Source organism: Chionomys nivalis, chromosome 20, assembly GCF_950005125.1.
Source record: "Chionomys nivalis chromosome 20, mChiNiv1.1, whole genome shotgun sequence".
NCBI classification, from domain to species: domain Eukaryota; kingdom Metazoa; phylum Chordata; class Mammalia; order Rodentia; family Cricetidae; genus Chionomys; species Chionomys nivalis.
In genome coordinates this window covers 50,114,777-50,135,308 of record NC_080105.1, presented here as the reverse complement: position 1 = coordinate 50,135,308, position 20,532 = coordinate 50,114,777, and the positions used below count along the sequence as shown (strand labels likewise).

Below are 20,532 nucleotides of genomic sequence, written 5' to 3'. Positions count from 1 at the left end.
AGGAAAGAAGGGAGGGGAAAGTGTGGCAGGTATGCAAAATAAAAAATTAATTAAATTAAAAATTTTTTATAATAAAAAAAGAGCACTAGCTGTTCTTCCAGAGGTCCTGAGTTCAATTCCCAGCAACCACATGGTGGCTCCCAACCATCTATAATGAGACCTGGTATCCTCTTCTGGCCTGCAGGCAGACATGCAGGTAGAAGACTATGTATACATAATTTTAAAAAATTGAAACAACACCATGAAACCCATCTGACTACCATAGAATAAAGCCGGATATCAACAATAATAGAAACAACAAAAATAGACAAACTAGCTCATGGAAACATTACTGAATGAAAAAGAGGGTAGCACAAAAATTAAGAAAGAACTTTAAAAACTTCTTAGAACTGAGTGAAAACAAAAATACAACATCCCCAAAGCTATAAACAATAAAGATGGTACTGAGAGGCAAGTCCATAGCACTAAATGCTTACATAAAAAAACTGAAGAGCTCTCATATTAGTAACCTAATGGTATACCTGAAAGCTCTAGAACAAGAAGAATAATTAACATCCAAAAGGAGTAGATGGCAAGAAATAAACTCAGGACTGAAATTAGAAACAACAAAATACATAGATCAATGAAACATAGCTGGTTGAGAAAAATCAGTAAGACTGATAAACCCTTAGCCAACTTAACCAAAAGACAGAAAAGATGGAAATTAATAAAATTAAAGGCGAAAAGGTGGACATCACAACAGATACCAATGAAATCAAGAGAATCATAAGGGCATCCTTTGTACTCCACCCAACTGGAAAACTCAGAAGAAATCGACAATTTTCTTGATACATATGACCTACCAAAGTTAAATCAAGATCAGGGAAGCAATTTGAGCCGACCTATAACCCCTAATAAAATACAAGCAGTGATTAAGAGTCTCCCAACCAGAAAAAAAAAAAAAAAACCCAGGACCAAATGGATTCAGCACAGAATTCTATAGGATCTTCAAAGAAGAACTATGCCAATACTCCTGAAATTATTCCACAAAACTAAAAGAATTATTCCACAAAACTAAAAGAACATTGCTGAATTTTTTTACAAGGTCAATTTTCCATGATATGCAAACCACACAAAGACACAACAATGAAATTACAGATCTTTATGAACATAGAAGCAAAAGTTCTCGATAGAATAATAGCAAACTAAATCCAACAACACATCAAAGACCATCTACCACGATCAAGTATGTCTCATCCCAGAGATGCAGAGATGGTTCCACAAAGGCAAATTTATAGACATAATCCCTCTTGTAAATCTCATAAGATGCAGAAAGGCCTTTGACAAAATCCAACATCACTTCATGATAAAAGTCCTGGAGAGACTAGGAATACAGGGATATATCTCAACATAATAAGGGCACTATACAACAAGCCTACCCACTAAACAACAACAACAAAAAAAAAAAACTCAAAGCAATTTCACTAAAATCAAGAACAAGACAAGGTTGTCCACTCTTTCCATACCTATTCAATACAGTACTTGAAGTCTTAACAGAGACAATTGAAGGAGATCAAGAGGCTACAAATAGGAAAGGAAGAAGTCAAAGTATCTTTTTTTAATCTGCAGATGGTATATTTTTATATATTTGTATACTTATGTATAATACATAAATCCCTAAAAACTCCACCTAGAAAGTTCTGATAAACACCTCCAACAAAGTACAGAATACAAAACTAACACACAAAACCCAGTAGCCTTCCTACGTACAAAAGAGACTGAGAAAGAAATCAGGGAATAATGCCTTTCACAACACTCTCCCACCCCCAGGAAAAAGTATCTTGTGATACTATAAACAACTAAGTGAAAGATTTGCATAATGAAACTTTTAAGATACTGAAGAAGAAATGAAATAAGACACCAGAGGATGGAAAGATGCTCAATGATCAGTAAATTAATATAGTGAAAATGATTACTCTACCAAAAGCAATTTACAGATTTCACACAATCACCATCAAAATTCCAAAACAATTCTTCACAAAAATTGAAAAAAATAGTTCTCAACTTCATAATGAAAACCCAAAATATATCCTGGATAGCTGAAACAACCTTAATAATAAAAGAACACCGCTGATCTGAAGTTGTGCTACAACACTATAGTAACAAAAAAAAGCGTAGTATAGGCTTAAAAGCAGAGAGGTTGATCAATGGGATAGAATTGAGGAACCAGACATAAGTCCTCTCACCTATGGACACTTGATTTTTGACAAAGAAGCCAGAAGTACACAGGAAAGGGGGAAACCCAGCATCTTCAACAAATAAATAGTGCGCTTCCAACTAGAAGGCTGTCCACAGAGGAATGCAAGTAGACCCATATTTATCACCCTGCACAATACAAAACTCAGATGCAGCTATGATGCCCATGGCATCATCCTAACATGCACTCAAAGTCTACAGGTACAGGGAGGCTGGGAACCCCAGATGTCAGAAACATGTTAAATACGTTGAAGCTTAGCGGCGCTTGGGTGCCAGGGCGGAACTCGAGCTTCATAGTCTTCCCCTTCTCTGACAGTTTTTCTTCCTCCATTTTTTCTTCTCCTCCTCCTTTCTTCTCCTCTTCCTTCTTCCTCCTCCTCCCCCTTCCTCTTCTTCCTCCCTCCTCCTTCCTTCATCTTCTTCCTCATTCCTTCATCTTCCTCTTCCTCCTCCTCCTTCTTCTGGTCCTTTCTTCTTCCTTCTTCATCACCACCATTATCATTATTAATCAATTTCCAGATGCTTTAAAATAATAATGAAGAGAACTTGAGTTCTGGCTTTGGACTGGGATGTTGTTTGGTCAGAGAGACATCCAGTGAGTCTCAATTGCACCATCTTGCCAAGAGACAGACACCATTACGAATAGGAAGGCCCACCACTGCCTTTGCAGGAGAGAGCTTTCTCCTGGAGAAGAGTGGATTGTAAGCTCTGAGGCCAGAGCGATGGGGTTGGTGAACCCAGCTATCTCCCGGGTGGCTAGTTCAACAATGCTGACACTTGGCTCTCTGACAGTGAAAATGGAACGTGTGCACATCATTTTTTTGTTTGTTTGTTTTTTGGGTTTTTTTTGTTTGTTTGTTTTTTCGAGACAGGGTTTCTCTGTGGTTTTGGAGCCTCTTCACATCGTTTTTATGAGCATTGTGAGAACCAGAGAAAGAAGGGACCTGTAGCATGTCACAGCCAGTCCCTCCCAGTCACTGAATGTGTTCAGGGGTTATAGTTGGTCAAGGCTGGACCACAGAAAACAAACCGCCACTTCTGTATCCTGAGGCACCTACAAAGGACATCCCTCTACAAAATCCTGCTCCTGAGCTTTTCTCCTACGCAGCAGGGTGGGTTATGGGGCAGCTTTCCCCACCAACTTTCTCTATTGCTACATTTTTATTAAATATTAAATTACAATTAAATAATTGTAATTGTAGAGTTAGAGGGTTTGGCTGGCACTGGGCTCAAACCGGGGGTCTTATACACATTAGACAAGAGCTCTACCCAGGTTACACCCTCGGCCCATTTTATTTATGCTGAGAAGATATAATAGCCATTTCTACTTCAGAGAAAAACTTTAAATTTCCATCGATCCTATCTTTGGTTTACTCCTTGGATAGATGCCTTCACATTTGTTTATTCATCTTTTCGAAGGGAAGAAAGGCGACCCTGGGATTTCTCAGGGTTACTTAAGTGTCTCACATTCTATCCTGTAATCTCAGTTGTCCTTTGTTCACACAAAGGACAGGGCAGACAACAGACATCCCACCATGGAATGACCCCAGGCAGTGGGCTCCAGCCCAGTGTGAAAATGAAGCAGAGCAGCTCCTACTCCACCAGGCCCACACCAGCTTGCACGCACACCTGCACAGGCAAAGAGATCCAGCAGGCCGTCCCTGTATTACTCTGCGTATGCGCTCCAGGGAAATGTGGAATTCCGGTTGCATGCAAACAGACCTTTTAGAACGCAGAAACTTTAAGTACAGTAGGGAATTTGTTTTTGGAAATCCTTTTTTATTTTAATTGTACCGGAGATTGAACCGAGGACCCTGTGTGTGGGTAAGGGATCTGCCATGCTAGCCTCCTGACATTTAAAGTCCCCAATCTCCCCAAATCTTTTAGTCAGGTAATCTTTTTCTACTTAAATAATAGGATTGGTTGAATTTAGTCTGTCCTGAATTTCCTTAAAGTAAAAGTCACCTTTATTAGTCCCAGTTCCATACTGAATTAGAACACAGTTTAGAGATCTATTTTATGACATGCCAGTTTTCAGATGCCATTAAAATTGAAATTATCCTTAATTTATTATAAAGGTAATCCATTAAGATTTTTCACTTTATCAGGAATACCAGGAATGGGAAGATACTGGGATTCAGTCTGATGACTGAGGAAGCCTTGGGGAGGGGGCTTGCTAAATTCTTCATACAACCAGCAACAATGTTCTTTCAGGATTGCACAGGGAAGCCTCATGCTTAGACTGAGAAGTCCTCTAGAGTGCGCTAGAGATCAAGCAGTCAAGCAGTGCAGGGCATCCAGGACACCCAAGGACCAGCCTCTATCTAGTTACTGGTCCTGATGCAGCACAACATGATGAAAGGAAGGCCTGGACCTTTCGTAAAGGATTATGTCACAGGCATATCTCTGCTGACACTCTTTCCACTCTCCATAGTGTCTGGGTTGGGTGACAAATTGTATCATTAGGGTACCCCAAGCAGAAGTTCGCTTCCCCAACAGAAGCCCCCCGGTCTTGGGTTTTTTTTTTTTCCCACTGTCTTCTATCCCACTCTCTCAAAGCAAGGATCCCGAAGTACATCCTCGCTGATCACTTCATGTGTTTCAGGAGGGAGCCAAAGTTCATGAGTCAACCCACTGGGGCAGTGACTTCAACAAAGGTCTCTCAGCAGTCGTGCATGGCACTCAGGCAGCTGCCAGCAGACTTCAGGAGAGGGGTTCTGACCAGGGCAAGGCAATATTGGGGCCCCACCACCTCGTGCCTCCACTTCTAGAGTCCTATTCTCTGTCTCTGTCCTCCAAAGGAGTCCTCACCGGTCCCCACGCAGACAGAGCGAGCCACGGCGACTCCTGGAAGAGAGCATCAGCGTTACCCTCATGCTGCAAGGGAAGCTTTGAAGAGCAAACGGTTCTCCAGTCAGAAAAGATTCCAGACTCTTTGAACATCTAAAAAGCTATTTATTTGTACAATTACATAAATATTTTCATGTCTACATGTGAACATGATGCTTCTGTTCTCAGGTGTAAAAAAGAAATCAACACAATTAGAGTCTTTAGAAAATGATTACCTTATTCCAAAGCAAGAAAAATTCTGAAACAAAGCTGTAGATTGAACGGCTGGAAACAGTGCGAAGAGTTCTGGCGGACGGCGTGGAGGGGTTCAAAACAAAGAGCACAACAAATCCCGGAACTTGGGACTTTAGAGGAAAAAACACATATACAAAACTGAAACTAACCATCCAAAGTGAAGGTTGATAACCTCGTGACCAGCTGCACTCTAAGTTGATACAACTAACACATGTCCTGGCACATTTGCTCCTCCAGAGACAAGGACCTTTGTCCAGTTTACTCTCACCAAGCACACTGATATTTAAGACGGCAGCAACCTTCAGGACCAACAGAACCGCACACTGGCTGTGAGTTCCTAGGGAGACACTGAGCTCCTCTGAATCCGTTTCCTTGTTTTTAAAATGTAGACAATAGCTACTGAGCTACTTTTGCAGGGAAAGAGACAATTAAATATGCAAAAACTGCCCCTGGCAATAAGTGACATTCAATAAAGGCAGTATTTTTTGTGTGTGTCACAAATGAGAGGAATCTGATTCTGCCAGTCTGTTCCAGGTAGTACAGGAGCTCAGTTAAGCAGGGCCTTCTGATGCCACCTGATTACAATCAGTCACTGATGACAAAGCCATTTTACTGGGGAGCTGTGCATGTCCCTCTATTAGATGTCCCTCAGCAGCAGACAGCTCCCTCAGGACACTCTCTTCTGACAGAACAGTTCCCTCTAGGCACACACAGTAGGCATTTGTGACAAACTCCATGGGACCCCACTAGGTGACAGGAAGGTTCCCGTATGCTTACGCCCACCAAGAGACACTGCTTTAAGCACCACAGGTCATGGCAGGGCCATGGGTGATGAGGACCTGGACCCCCTGGGAAAATGAACTCTGGCTTCCCTCCAGCTGTTTGGGAGCAGCATGTACGAATCGGCAGAACTGGCTCTAAGTGGGACAGAACTCTCTCCTCAGAGTAAAGAGGGATGCAGGGAAGCTTTTGGGTTGGGGTGTAAATCAGGGAGTCACATTTAGGCAGAAAATGCAAGGAGCCAGAGCATCTAACCCAAGACAGAGGGCAAGCACATCCTGGTATCAAGATGCCAGCTACACAAGGCAGAAGGCAGCAGGCACATCTGAGGGAGCCTTCAGCTTGCATGCCCATGTGCGCTATGTAACGCCAAGCTTTCTGGGAGCTCTCAGTATGGAAAAGCTCTGGACGGGCGCTCTCCAGGGCGCTTGGCTAGGCTTTTGGTACTGAGGGTTCCCCATTTCACTGCCAGTCATGCAAATCCAGGAGGCAGCGCTCTGAGGAGTGCTGGCTTTCTCTCCTATACTAGAATCCAAGCAGGGTTTGGAGAGAGCAGTCCTACCCGGTGTCTGCAGATACACCAGGTTAAGTTCCCACACACTGAGGGAAGACTAGCAGGATGGTCGGGGCTCGAGATGAGCTTTACCCAACTGCGGCTTGTTGGGGCTACCCCTGCCGGCTCAACCAGATTGAGCAGATGCAGGCTCACCTAGAAGGAGCACCTTGGCCTGCCCAGGGCGCCACCTGGAGCTCTCAGATGCACTGCTCTTCATCCCTGTCACTCAGAAGCAGGGACCATTTGTCCCCAGTGTCATCTGCTGTGCCACCATGACGAGACAGTCTGTCTGATGTCAAGGAGGACAGAGACACTTGGCTCACATAGCTGACCTGGTCCCACGGCGTGGCCTTAGGAGAATCCCGCCGTCGGTCATCCATGCCAACGTGCACACTGACCTGGGATGCACTCAGAGGCTTCATGCGGCCATGGGCCTGCGCCTCGTATCTCTCCACGTCAGGCTTTCTGTAGCTGGAAGACAAGAATCCGAGAGTACTTGAATCGCTCTGGACATAAGGCTCTTTCTCACAGGTGAAATCAACATTTTTCAGTAACACATGTAACAAAATTTCATGGGTCTTGAAGGAAAAAGACCCTGAATTCCCATGGTCCAAGTTCACCTGATCCAGAAACTTTCTGGATAGTAAACCCTGCATAGTAGGCTGTCATTCACTTTCGTTCAATGAATGCATGAACCAGGAAATCAATGTCTTACTTTTCTGGCAGTGTTAGGGACTGAACCCAGGGTCTTGCACATACTAGACGGGTGCCCTGCTAGTGAGTGGTATCCCTAGTCCGTGAACATTTTTGTTAAGGAGGAAAACTGGTGATACACGGGGATCATGTGCTGACATGTGTTCATACAAACAGCTCCTGAGCATACGAGAAAGACCCAGCCTATGACAATGGTAAGTGGTCAGTTTCTTGTCCAGGATGCTGAGAAGCCACTGCAGAAACCCACTCAGGTCCTTTGTGGTTTTCCCGGGTAAATAACACGGAACGAGGACAAGGAAGCAGGCTGTGTGCCCCCGCCCGCTGTGAGCACATACAGTGGAGCCTGCCGGGACTCCAGCAGCGCTCCAGGCCCAGGACTCACCACTTGAGCTGAAGAGAGGAGAGCACCACAGACACAGAGGAGGCTGCCATGGCCGCTGAGCCCATCCATGGCTGTAGGACGATGCCAATGGGCATGAAGACACCTGCCAGAAAAAGGGCAAGCATCACCTGAGTGCCAGGGAACACTGAGAGCCCTCCTCGGGGAACTGAGGAGATAACTACGCCCACCAGCTTCTGAGGTCAGACCATCTTCCAAAGCTAGCAGAGGTGCTGTGAAGGGAAGGTGGGTCTCTCTTGCCTATCTGATTAGAGCTATGAATTGGTAGCACCACCCAGCTCAGGGGTTGGGAACCACAAAGGACAAGCACTATGGATGGTCATAGTCCCTGTCTACAAAGATAACAACCTGGTCTCTTGGGAGGGCCGAAAGCCAGGTCCCAGACATCCCCCTGCAGGAGTCTAAGAAGGGACTGAAATGAAGTTTCTGAGCTGGCTCTGGAGATAGAAAGACCCTTCCTTGCCTGACTTCAAGGTCCAGGAGGCTGAGGCAGACTGGATAATTTCTATTATGGAAGTCACCAGTAGCCACTTGTACACAAAAGAGAAACAGGCAGAAGAAAAGCTGTGCTTAAGAACTTCTGGCCAGGGGCTAACAAGACGGCTTAGTGGGTGAAGGAACGTCCTGCCAAGCCTAATGGCCTGAGATTGTTCCGAGGACCACAAAATGGAATGTGAGAACTGATTTTGGCAGGGAATCCTCTCACCTCAATCAATACCCATGTGCACACACATGTACACACACACGCATGCTCGCACACACATGCATGCACAAACGCACACACATACACACACAAATAAAATGTAACAAAAAAATTAACCTTCAGGTCCTTTCAGCCTACGGAGCCTTGCAGAAGTGTCTGGAATGGTCCCTTGCCTGGTTCCTTGTTTTTTGTGCGGAGGGTAAGAGGGGAGGAAGGGCAGTTTCAAAGCAAAAACATTTTTTCTCTCCAGGTCATTTGTGGGAGAGAAAGTCTGGGCAGGATTCATTTTTAAGATAGGCTGTGTGACTGGCATCGCAGGCACCTCAAAACACTCCACGATGCTCATTCCTCAGTCCACGTGTCTTAATAAAGCTTCAGAGATTAGGGTCACCTTAAAGGAACGGCCAAGCCTCTAATCAGCGGTCTATAGAGGGCCAGAGTGAAGGAAGCTGTGAGGCCCCTCAGGACTTTCCATGCCGTGTCTGGCCAGCCAGCCCAAGGGAAAGATGACTCCAGAGTTCATCATGGACTTAGCAGAAAGACCAAAGGTGATGTAAGAGGTGAGAGCCGCCCCTACCTACCTGCGGCAATAGGTATTCCAACCATGTTATAAATCAATGCCAGCACCAGATTGACCCGGATCCGCCGGACAGTCCTCTTGGAAAGATGAATACTGGCCACCACATCCAGTAAGTCATTCTAGAGGAGAGGAGAACGCTTGAACAATGAACTCATGCCAACCCCAGCCCCTCCTAGGACCTGGACACAGCCGAGCTCACTCTGATAAGAACCACGTCTGCTGCTTCGATGGCGACATCTGTGCCGGTCCCAATAGCAATCCCCACGTCGGCCTGGGCCAAGGCTGGGGAGTCGTTCACGCCATCTCCCACCATGGCTACTTTCTGCCCTTCGTTCTGGAGTTCCTGGACCTTGGCCACCTTGTGAGAAGGCAGTACCTCAGCAAAGACTTTGTTGATGCCAACCTGAAAGGAAGGAAATCAAGGCCTACTGTAGGTGAGAGGTGACCAGAAGCGGAGAGCCTTAGCAGCAATGACATTCTCATGGCTTTGTATATGTCAGGCTGGCTGGAGTAGGCTGTGGGGGTGGAAGTACAATGTTCAGGCATTCACACTAGAGCCATGGCTTATGGGGAGCCATCCGGCGACAAATCCTTGTGCCCCAAGCTCAGAACTAAATGGGTCTTCAAATCATTCGCCTCAGTTCATAAGTAGGTTGAACCAAAACAAAAAACAAAACAAAACAAACAAACAAAAAAAACACTCCCATAATAGGATGCTTAAATGATAGGTTTTGTTCTTATTGTTTATTTTGGTTTGGACTGGAGACACGGTCTCTATGTAGCTGTGACTGCCTAAAACTTGCCCCATAGATCAGGGAGGACTCAAACTCGCAGAGGTCCACCTGCCTCTGCCTCAGAGTGCTTTCACACCAGATGCTTAAATTACTTTCATATTTTATTTTACTTACTTATCTATTTTGCATGAGTGGGCATGTTTATAATTTTCAAGGACAAAGAATGTCTGGTCACTGTCATACCTGAGTGGCAATGGCTCTGGCTGTCTTGCGGTTGTCCCCGGTGATTAGAGCCACATCCACGCCCATGCTTTTCAGTGTGTAGATAGCCAGGGCAGCCTCTGGTTTAACGGCGTCTGCGATGGCAATCATCCCGCAGAGCACACCTGAAACAAAGCATCCGCAATCAGCAACAGCAGACCAGGCAGCTCTGTGCAACGTGCTGCCGGGACTGCAATGATGGCTCTCTTCAAACAACGCGTGCACAGGAAATGATCCCCCCCAAAGTACCTCACATGTGTCTAGGTTCTGTTGATTTGTTTTGGTTTTTTTTTTTTTTGGTCCTGAAAATGATGGCAAAATGTACACAGTGGTGCCTGAAGGGGTGGGAACAAGGACAACCTCACATCCTCCTCCAAAGCCCTGTGGATTGTCCATAGTTTCCACTGGGAACATATATTACTTTGCCAAGAACCTTTTACATAATAAGAACCTAGTGCATCAATGGAGTACTACAGAGCAGAAAAAAAAATGACATCTTGTAATCTGCAGGAAAATGGATAGATCTAGAAAACATCGTATCGAGTGAAGTAACCCAGACTAGAAACACAAATGTCATATGTATAGCTTTAGGCATAAAGAAAAAAAAAAAAAAAGCAGCCTACAATTCACAATCCCAGAGAACCTAGACAACAAAGAGAACCCTAAGACAGACATACATGGATCTAATCCACATGGGAGTAGAAAAAGACAAGATCTCCTGAGTAAATTGGGAGCATAGGGACCATGGGAGAGAGTTGAAGGGGAGGAGAGAGGAAGGAAAGAGAGAAGAGTAAAACATATAGCTCAATGAGAAGAGGGAGTTAAATAGAAAATTCTCAAAATATGAAATACAAATGGCTGAAATATTCATTTAAATGTTGACATCCTCAGGCATCATGAAAATAAATGCAAATTAAAACTAAAAAAAAGATCCTAGTGTATGTTTGCTTATTGAAATATGAGAAATATACAAACGCTGCTTACAGTGATGGACAGCTGACCTCGGAAAGCTGTCCGTTGTTGCCTCTTCCTACAGAAAACATGTTTTGTACAGTATGCTTTCTCCTAGAGCTCCTGACTGCGATGTAACAGTAAGAGTGACACACCGGGGCACAGAGCCTCTCTCGTCCCGGTTCTGTTAGAAGGGCTTGCAGAGCCCAAGGATTATGGGGGTAGGAACGAGGCAGAAAGGCACATTTGACTGGAGCATTCAAAATACAGGGTTGTAAACTATTTTTTGTTCAAACCCAGTTTTAGTTCTAATAAAGAACACCAGAGTGACCAAATCATAGGCTCCAATCTCTCTGGCACACAGCCTGGCATACCGAGTGCTAAGACACCTACAGTCGTGAGACACTGTGCCCCTCTCCGTCATGCAGCCTGGTGTACCCTGAGTGCTAAGACACTTACAGCTGTGAAAAACCGTGCCCACCCGTGAATCAAACAGGGGGAAGCTGCAGGGACCTCCATCCACTAAGGCTTCTGCAGGGAGGCCTCTGATTTCTGTTTTGTCTGTAGTGATGAGCGAGACGGGTGATTGAATTGTCACCTTAGACAGAAGCAAAGATGACAAGAAGCAATTTAGATTTCTAGGAGCAGAATCAAGGCACTGAGAATTCTAGGCACTGAATCAAGATGGAGATATGACAAAGGAAAGCCTCGACTCTAGAGTGAGACTGGAGAGTGGGAGAAACAGTCTTCCCAAGGAAGAGACACCAAACAGCCCTGGAAACATACATAAAAGAAACATCGTACAGACTGAGCTGGCTGTACTTACGTACTTGGAAATATACACATATATACATTTACACTGTCTTAGTCAGGCTTTCTATTGCTGCGATGAAACACCATGACCAAAAACACAAGTTGGGAGGAAAGAGACTATTTGACTTACATACAGATCACAGTCCATCACTGCAGGAGTCAGAACAGGAACTCACGCAGGACTGGAAACTCGAGGGAGGCACTGATGCAGAGGCCATGGAGGGTGCTGCTTGCTGGCTTGCTTCCCATGGCTTGCTCAGCCTGATTTCTTATAGAAACCAGAACCAACACCCCAGGGATGGTACCACCTCCCCTCACACCCTCCCCAACTGATCATTAATTAAGAAAATGCCTTACGGCTGCATCTCATGGAGGCATTTCCTCACCCGAGGCTCCTTCCTCTGTGGTGACACTAGCTTGTGCCAAGCTGACACAAAAACCAGCCAGTACACACACACACACACGTTAACAATGAATAAAAATGAGGCCATGATTTTGACAGAGCGCAAGGGGGCGTATACTGGAGAGTTTAGAGGGAGGAAAGGGAAGATGACGTAATTACATTATAATCTCAAAACTAAAAGAAATCATTCTTTAAAATGAAGGGGCCTCAAAAGAAAGTGAAAAGAGCAAGAGAGCCTGGAAAACACAGCAGAGCAACAGAAGGGAGACTTTCAAGATAAGAAAAAAGAGAGAAAAACCATGGCAAGCAAAAGGAAGAGGAGAGAAGGGGGGCAAGAAGGAAAAGAACGGAAGGGAGGGGAAGGGGCAGACAGAGGAGCCTCTTACAGAGCGGGGAAGGGTGAACTGTGCTCTAATCTCAGGCAGAGATTACCATCAATAGCCACCAGGATGGCTGTCTGTCCTTTCATCTCATGGTCTGTCATGGTATCACTGATCTCACTGGAGATGGTCAAACCGTTGCGCTTCATCCATTCCCGGTTTCCAATCAGCACCGAGAAGGTCTGTGGGCTTGAACCTATTCAAAAGAGAATGGTTACTCCTGGAAAGGCCAGCTTCACAGTGAATGAAGTAAAACCCAGACATAGACTATAACTCCTGTGACACTCCCCTTGAATGACCAGAAAGACACACAACATAAAGAACACCAATGTGAATTAAATGCAGTGTTTCATGCCTTCTATATGTATAAAAATGCTGTCGGCATGTTAAACATCATGTGATGTACTTGCATGCCACTAGAGGTACTTATCTAATGTATGAGAAAGAGTATTTTGCCTGCATGTATGTATGCACACCACGTGCATGTCTGATGCTCACAGATGTCAGAGGGTGTCAGATCCCCCGGAGTTGGAGTTACAGATGATTGTGAGCCCCCATGTGAGTACTGGAACAGGACCTGGGTTGTCTGTGAGAAAAGCAAGTGTTCTAAACAGCTGAGACATCTCTCCAGGGCCTGATGCTATTTTTATAGGGGTCAGAGGATGGCGTTTTAGGTCAGACCAAAGAATGTGTTGACTAGATTATTTTTTCTGACAAAATAATACCAAAGTGAATCAACAAAATCAGGTAAGTCTATTTCTATGGTACATATACATACTATTGTTTGAGATAGAGTCTTACACTGATAAGGGTATATGAATGTGTGGGTGTATTACACACACACACACACACACACACACATATACACACACCACTCATATATGAATCTAACAAGATCAAATTACTGCTCTATGTCATGACAAGCTAATGGAAATGCTGGCCTCGAAACCATGATTGTGTAGAAAGAAGCAGAATGGAATAAAGTCTCACCTAGAGTCCCCTGATTTCTTCCTGCACCATCAGGCCCCTTCCCCTCGTCTTTGAAAGACAGAAATATACAGAGACCACATAAAGAAGTGACTCACTGTAGGTCCTACGTGCTAAGAAAGAAACTGTTCTGTTGCTATTTGCAAATGTTTACATACTTCTATCACTGCCTGCAAAACACCGATCTGCAGAGACTTTCATTCCTGCAAGTTCTGTTTCTACAAACATGCTGGTGACAGAAATCCCTGTGGTGGCATGGAGCTCAAAGACCACCCACTAATTACCCAACTCATCAAAGCCGTGAGAATGTGCACAAGCAGGGCTGGACCTTTCCAAAGCATTACCTTGGGTTTTCTGGCCACAAATAAATAGTTTCTTCTGTCTCTTTAAGTGCATGCTTGACTCTTGCTGGCTGAGATCTTCCATAACAATGTAGTCCAGGTTGGTTTTATACTCCTGGTACTCCTGCCCCATCTCCCAAGTCCTGTGACTGAAGGCATGCAGCACACCCAGCCTCTATGACAGGCTCTAAAACCACGGCTCCAGAAAGCACAAGTGACTTTTTATCTGCCACCTTCTGGCAGTATATGGCCCTGATGAGACACTACCCAGCTTCTGGATGCTCTAATGGAAAAGTCGCCTTAGGAATTGAAACTATTAAAAGGCAGCACATGGATGGCATCTAGTAACATCGCCTAAATAAGGATTTATTTTGGGGGGCATTCTAGCACTCGCTACCAGTTTAATGTAATCTGGCAAGGGAGATGGCTCAGTGCTTAAATTGTGCTTGCTATGCAAGCTTGGGAACCGGAGTTTTGATTCCCCAGCACTCACATTAAAGCCTGGCCTCGTGTAACCCCAGCACCAGGGGAGGGATCACACAGGAAGAACACTGGCCTGCCAGCCTAGCCCACAACAGTGAGCTCCTGCCAGCTGAGCTCACAACAGGGAGCTCTAGGTTCAGCAAGAGACCCTTCAAGAGCTAAAAGTAGAGAGCGGTCGAGCAGGACACCTAGCCCCCTTCCTCTGTGTGCGTATACATAAGCAAGTCCTACTATCACCACACACAGATGTACACACTTGTGCATACACCATATACACACAGGAATAAAAGAAGGAAGTTAGGAAGGCAGACAGACAGACAAGGTAGGGTGCAGGCAGTGCTGCATGCCTGCAATCCCAGCACTCAGAAGGTGAGACAGGAGAACCCCAGAAGTTCAAGACCAGCCTGGGTTACACAGTTTGACCTTGCGTTAAACAAAATCAAGGAGGGATGGCACAGTGAGGTTAAGAACACTGACTGTTCTTCCAGAGGTCTTAAGTTCAGCAAGCACGTGGTAGCTCCCATACCAGATCTGTAATGAGATCTGGTGCCCTCTTCTGGCCTGCAGCATACATGCAGATAGAGTACTGTATATATAAATAATAAATAAATCTAAAAAACTTTTTTTAAAAAATCAAACAAACAAAAAACAGTAAAACTGAAATCAGCATCTGCCACTGAGCAGTGTCTTTCCCTGGTGTGAGCAGACCATTTCCGCTTCCCTGGCTTTCTGTCAGCTCTGAAAGCACTCCACATCACACCAGAGAGCGCCCAGCTGGGAAAGCGACAGGAAAAACAGATGCTGTGCCAATGTCACCCGGTAGCTACAGGAAGGAAAATCAGTTTGGAGTGAGAAAGACGACATTCCAGGGAAGGAGTCACTATGACTCTAAGTCCTACGCTACTTCAGCCTTCCATAGGCAGCAGAATCTGGAGGCATCAGCCGGGACGGTGGTGCACACCTACAATCTCGGCTACCTGGAAGGCTGAGGTGGGACGGTCACTCGAGTCCACAGGTTGGAAGCTAACACAGCAAAACCCATTGCAAAAACAAAATACATAAAAAACTTTAGATGTACCAAAGCAGGCAAGAGAAAAAGCAGGCATTCCTGGGGTAGGCAAGGCTTCCTGGGGTAGGCAAGGCGTGGAGTGCCCAGCGCTGAGTCTTTCATCTCTACAGGAAGGGAATCGCACAGGAGGGTCTGGTACAGACTGGCTTGACTTTGCTTTCACCCAGGATGGGTACAACCACCCCCAGATCCAGGAGGGACAAAAGCAAGGAATACCTTTTCCTGTGGGAGAGCTGCCGACCCCATTCAGGGGACCAGTCGGTTCACCGTGAGCCAGGATGCTTTCCACGTTGCTAACCTTACAGCCAATCCCACAGCCTGGCACTGCCTGGAAGTCTGTGCAGTATCCAAGGGTCTCTGTCCCAAGTTCCTGTGGAGGCAGAGACTGGAGTGAGGCCAGTGAGGAGAAAAATGGACAGGAGCAGGTAAATAAAAGCGAAGGAAAGGCACTATGAGCTCAGCAAGCGTTCTCTCATCAGACTCAGGGTTGGCTGTCAGCCTGAACCAGGTTAAAGAGCTAAACCCTCCCTAGGTGAATAATGACATGGGCAGGCTGCAGATCCAAGAGAAAAGTCAAATCACCTCACGTGGCACAGATGTTTCCATGTTGAAAGTGATTACACTACAACAATGGGCTCGGGAAGTGGCGTGGGACAAAGCCACTCTGAAGCTGCCAGACATATCATTCCCCATGTGTGATACCCAGGGAAGGGGTCAGAAATGATGGAAGTCATCAGAACAGCCAGCAAGAGGAAGTCTTCCCCCTGACCCATACAGGGAGAGGTCAAACAGCAGTGTGTTGACCCCTCTGAGGGACAAGCACAGTATAAAATTTCTCAAACACCCTCTCCCTTGTTGATGTTTTTCTGAGGTACCTACATCACCTCATATATCAATGATAAAATTTTGCTCAAGCCATTTAGACACTATCAGTATAGTCCCCTAATGCACTCCATTGTTTAAGGGCAGAAGGAGAGGTACAGTGCTTCTCTGAACTCCCCAAAATCAGGCTTCTCAGCTGACGTGTACTAGCTCCTCCCAGGTAATTCCACTTGTGATCCCTCACCCTCACCGAATAAAGAAGTTACTAAAGTACCTGTCTTCCCCTGTCTCAGACTTAGGTTCTCAGAAGGCAGAGGAGTCGTGTCTCACTTATTCTGTCCTACGTCCAGTGTTATCATCTCGTTCCACAAATAGCCATGAAGGAGCCACTACAAGCCCTGTCTACCCCAAGTGAAGACCTCCTCCGAGGCAGCTCAGCAGGGAAGTGTGTGGAAGATGAAGTTGATGAGAGAGAAGGCAACTCAACACCAAGGCCCTGCAACACAACGCTAAGGCCCTGCAGCGCAACGCCAAGGCCCTGCAGCACAACGCCAAGGCCCTGCAGCACAACGCTAAGGCCCTGCAGTGCAATGCCAAGGCCCTGCAGCACAACACCAAGGCCCTGCAGCACAACGCTAAGGCCCTGCAGCACAATGCCAAGGCCCTGCAGCACAACGCCAAGGCCCTACAGCACAACGCCAAGGCCCTGCAGTGCAATGCCAAGGCCCCGCATACCTCTTTGCAGTATTTGGTGACTGCCACGCCCAAGGGGTGCTCGCTGCTGGCCTCTGCAGTACCCACCACAGCCAGAACCTTCCTGAGGGACAGTGTAGCTGTGTCCACAAGCAACAGGAATCGCATGACTCTGGGGACCCCGTGGGTGATGGTGCCAGTTTTGTCGAACATAACAGTCTTTATCTGCAAGAATAATAATTCCATGTCAGGGCTTAACATGGAAGCAGCTTTCAGAGTTCCCGTGTCTTAAGGCAGAGCTTCTTCCAACCTGCCTTGGGCGGGGAACTATTGGTACCTTTCTAACTCTGCAGGCAACAATTGCCAGTCTGTACAGCTAACTCTACAGCTAACTCTACTTTTCCTTTGACCCCGTAGAGGGCAGCAGGTTGCTCTGTTCAGACCATGATCCAAGAGCAGCAGATGCATACACTGTTGGATTCCCAAGCTCAGTGGTAGCCCCTGCCTTCAACACTGTTAATTGATTGTCTCCCTCCAAAGATCCCTGCCTTCCCTGCCCACCCTTACCGCGCAGCCAGTCTGACTTTCCCAGCATGCAGCCTAGTGGCTTGAAGGAGCAACCTACTTTCAAAGCTTTCGTAACTAGGCCCTCCCTCAATACATTCTCTGTCTCAGACTTTCTTCTAGTTGTTCATTATTAGTTTATTCAGCATGATGTCTCCAGGTGCTTTGGGGCTGAGTGCTAGGGTCAGAACAGTGAAGGGAAACACAGCAGACTTCATGTATGATCCACACAGCTGCATGGTCCCCTCGGGTGATCTTCACCTACCCACTACTTCACTTCTGCAACCCCGCTACCACGTCAGCAGGCTGGCTCTTACTCAACTTCCCCGAGCACCAGTACTACCTAAGGACCCTGAACAGGCCAAGCCCCAGTACAGTGTCCTTATGGAGTTGTAGTCCTAAAACTCAGTATTTGGGCCACCTGTCCTTCCCCTATGCTGTAAGCTCCTTGGAAACTAGGAGCCATGACTGGCGCCAGAGCCTGGTGCAGGGTCTGCCTGCAGGAAGTGTGCAGCAAACAGTGCAGAGAACAAATAGGAGTGTAGGCCGGTGTGCTGGGCAAAAAGACTTTGGGTTCTTAGATATAGTCTCACTAAGCAGCTCAGGTAAAACGGGAACTCATGATCCTTCTGCCTCGGCCTCCTGAGAGCTGAGACTGCAGGTACATATCACCACCCGACCTAAGTGAAGAGTCGTAATAGACATTGTCACTCTTCCAAGTCACAGGAACCTGTGAGCTGGCAACTTTGTTAACAGCTGCAGGTTACCTAACCTCCCCCTGACGCAGTCTCTTACGAATCCCATGTACCACATGAGATGGAGTCCATGACTGTCCACGAAGCAGCGAATTGTACAGCCATTAACTGCTGCTGGTTTTGCTGCTACGCCCAGGCAGTCATGGCTTCCTGCTCCAGCCACCAACACTTACCCTCAGGCTTTCCTCTTAAGAAGAGTAAAGAGTTACTATTTTATAAGTAAAAACTGTTATCCAAGCTCCCACAGAGAACCTGACAGGGCCCACCTTGTGTGCCATCTCCAGAGGCTTGCCTCCTTTGATCAGGACACCATTCTGGGCAGCCACCCCGGTGCCCACCATAACTGCTGTGGGTGTGGCCAGCCCCAAGGAGCAGGGGCAGGCGATGCACAGCACAGTGATGGACGTCTGGAAGGCGAAACGGATGATCACCTCTGTCTGCGAGATATGCTTGCTCGGGTTCTGCAGGGGGAAACATCAGGTGGGGCATTCAGGGAGGAGTCACACAACAAGACCGTCACAGTGGGGCAGTAGGAACTGAGAATGCAGTGAGCTAGTTTAGGGAACGTGCCTGTATTCTGTGCAGCTTCAGTATCAGAGCTGACTTCCCTGCCCCACTTCCCCAACTTCTTCCTATAGCTTCCCTCAAAGAGGCAAGGTGGGACAGGAGTAGAGTCGTGTAGACCCTGATGGAGCACAAGCTCAGAAGTCAGACCACGGAGGTCATACGCCCGGGGCTACTGTTAACTTCACCCCTCTCTGCCTCAGCTTCCCCGGGTATAAAATGGTGATTAAAGAATCTCAGAAGTGCTTTGTGCTTGTAAATGAGGCAAATGCACACAAACAGACATCTGCACAGAACAGCACTGGCACGGCATGTTAGAAATTACAACCATCATTGTTTTGGGTTTCATTAGTATGAAAGCTTCAATAGCTCTCCAAAGAATCTACATTCAGATGATGCAAGGATATCTATCACTGTTTTCTTCCCATTATAGCAAAACCTGGGGACAACCAAAGGGGAACTGGTCAACTAAGCTACAGACATAGTGGAGCACTAGGCAACTGACTGGAAGATGAAGCTACACACACTAAGGTGGAAAGGAAGCAGTGAGACAGTGAGATTTAAAAGGCAGCATAAGGAAACGTGCTATGGCTTTATTCACGCTATTAAAACTTCTGCCTAACGCATCAACCACAAAAGGCGCAAAGGGTAGCACTGGGGCCACTTGTAGTAACAGCTTTTGTTCTTCTATGCATGCCTCATCACCCAAAGAAAACAACACAGAGGTCTGCTTTACGGTGTGGTGACACACGGTGAATTAGCACTGGCTGTCTGGGATCTCCATTCATCTTGCTGCGTTTTCATAATGGTTATGGTTGTCGAACATTATTCTAAGAACCACTACCCTCACTAATCACAATAAAGAGTGTGTTTTCTGAAATGAGATTAGGAATCACAACTTCTTCACATCCTTTATCCTTCCGTTTTAAAAGGCACGATTTTAAAATAAGGTATACTGTAAGAGTTATTTAATATTCATAGAAGCCACTGTATTCATGTAAAAGGGCATGCTTTTACAAACACCCTGATTTAGAAATGGAAACAAAAGAATCAGAAGAGGGCAAAGCGTGGAGCAGCAGAGAGCCACATGCTTGCAACTTCCCGAAAAGCGGAACCCCTGACCGTCAGGCTGGGCGCTGCTGCTGACGATCCTAGGAACACGCTTATTCACGGGCCACTCTTTCGAGCACCAGGCGGCTGCTTAGATGCCACAAAGGACTCAACTAAGACTTTCTCAACTTAACATACAAACACCGAGGGGGAAAATGGCATCTCAGTAACGGCGTGCACTGTGTCTGATATACCTTTACCTGTGGGCAGAAACTGTTTTAAAAGAAGAAACAGGTTCCGTCTTTAGTTCTTTACTCTGTTACTCTAAGCTAAAATAAGCCCAGGCACGGGATAAGACGAGACGATGCTCCACTCACTGGTGGCATTGATGGGTCATTAGCTGTTCAGGCCTGGCACTGCTGGCCTCTCAACTGAGGCCTCCAGGTGTCAGTTCATGAAACCACAGTCATAAAAACCACGATGTCTTTAGACACCACTGATGTCCGCTCTTGTTTCTTAAGTACATACATTTTTCTGAGAATACATTGCATTTTCCATTTGTTTTTGAAGTTTGATAAAACAGTATTTCCTAAGATAGTGTTCTTCACCT

The 20,532-nt window shown here is 46.2% G+C and overlaps 1 protein-coding gene across 2 annotated transcripts in view; it reads right to left on the bottom strand.

The window, feature by feature from the left end:
• Window positions 1–5,195: 5,195 nt before the first annotated feature.
• Window positions 5,196–20,532, bottom strand: part of Atp7b (ATPase copper transporting beta) — a 69,168-nt gene continuing 53,831 nt past the window's right edge. For both annotated transcript variants that reach the window (XM_057752576.1, XM_057752575.1), the window contains exons 13-21: window positions 18,575–18,769; window positions 17,032–17,214; window positions 15,691–15,844; window positions 12,647–12,790; window positions 10,030–10,172; window positions 9,252–9,455; window positions 9,054–9,171; window positions 7,752–7,854; window positions 5,196–7,126 (exon numbers count right to left, since the gene is read on the bottom strand). In XM_057752576.1, coding sequence (XP_057608559.1) covers window positions 6,853–7,126; window positions 7,752–7,854; window positions 9,054–9,171; window positions 9,252–9,455; window positions 10,030–10,172; window positions 12,647–12,790; window positions 15,691–15,844; window positions 17,032–17,214; window positions 18,575–18,769 — 1,518 coding nt within the window. In that variant the 3' untranslated portion in view covers window positions 5,196–6,852. The remainder of the gene's footprint in view (window positions 7,127–7,751; window positions 7,855–9,053; window positions 9,172–9,251; window positions 9,456–10,029; window positions 10,173–12,646; window positions 12,791–15,690; window positions 15,845–17,031; window positions 17,215–18,574; window positions 18,770–20,532) is intronic.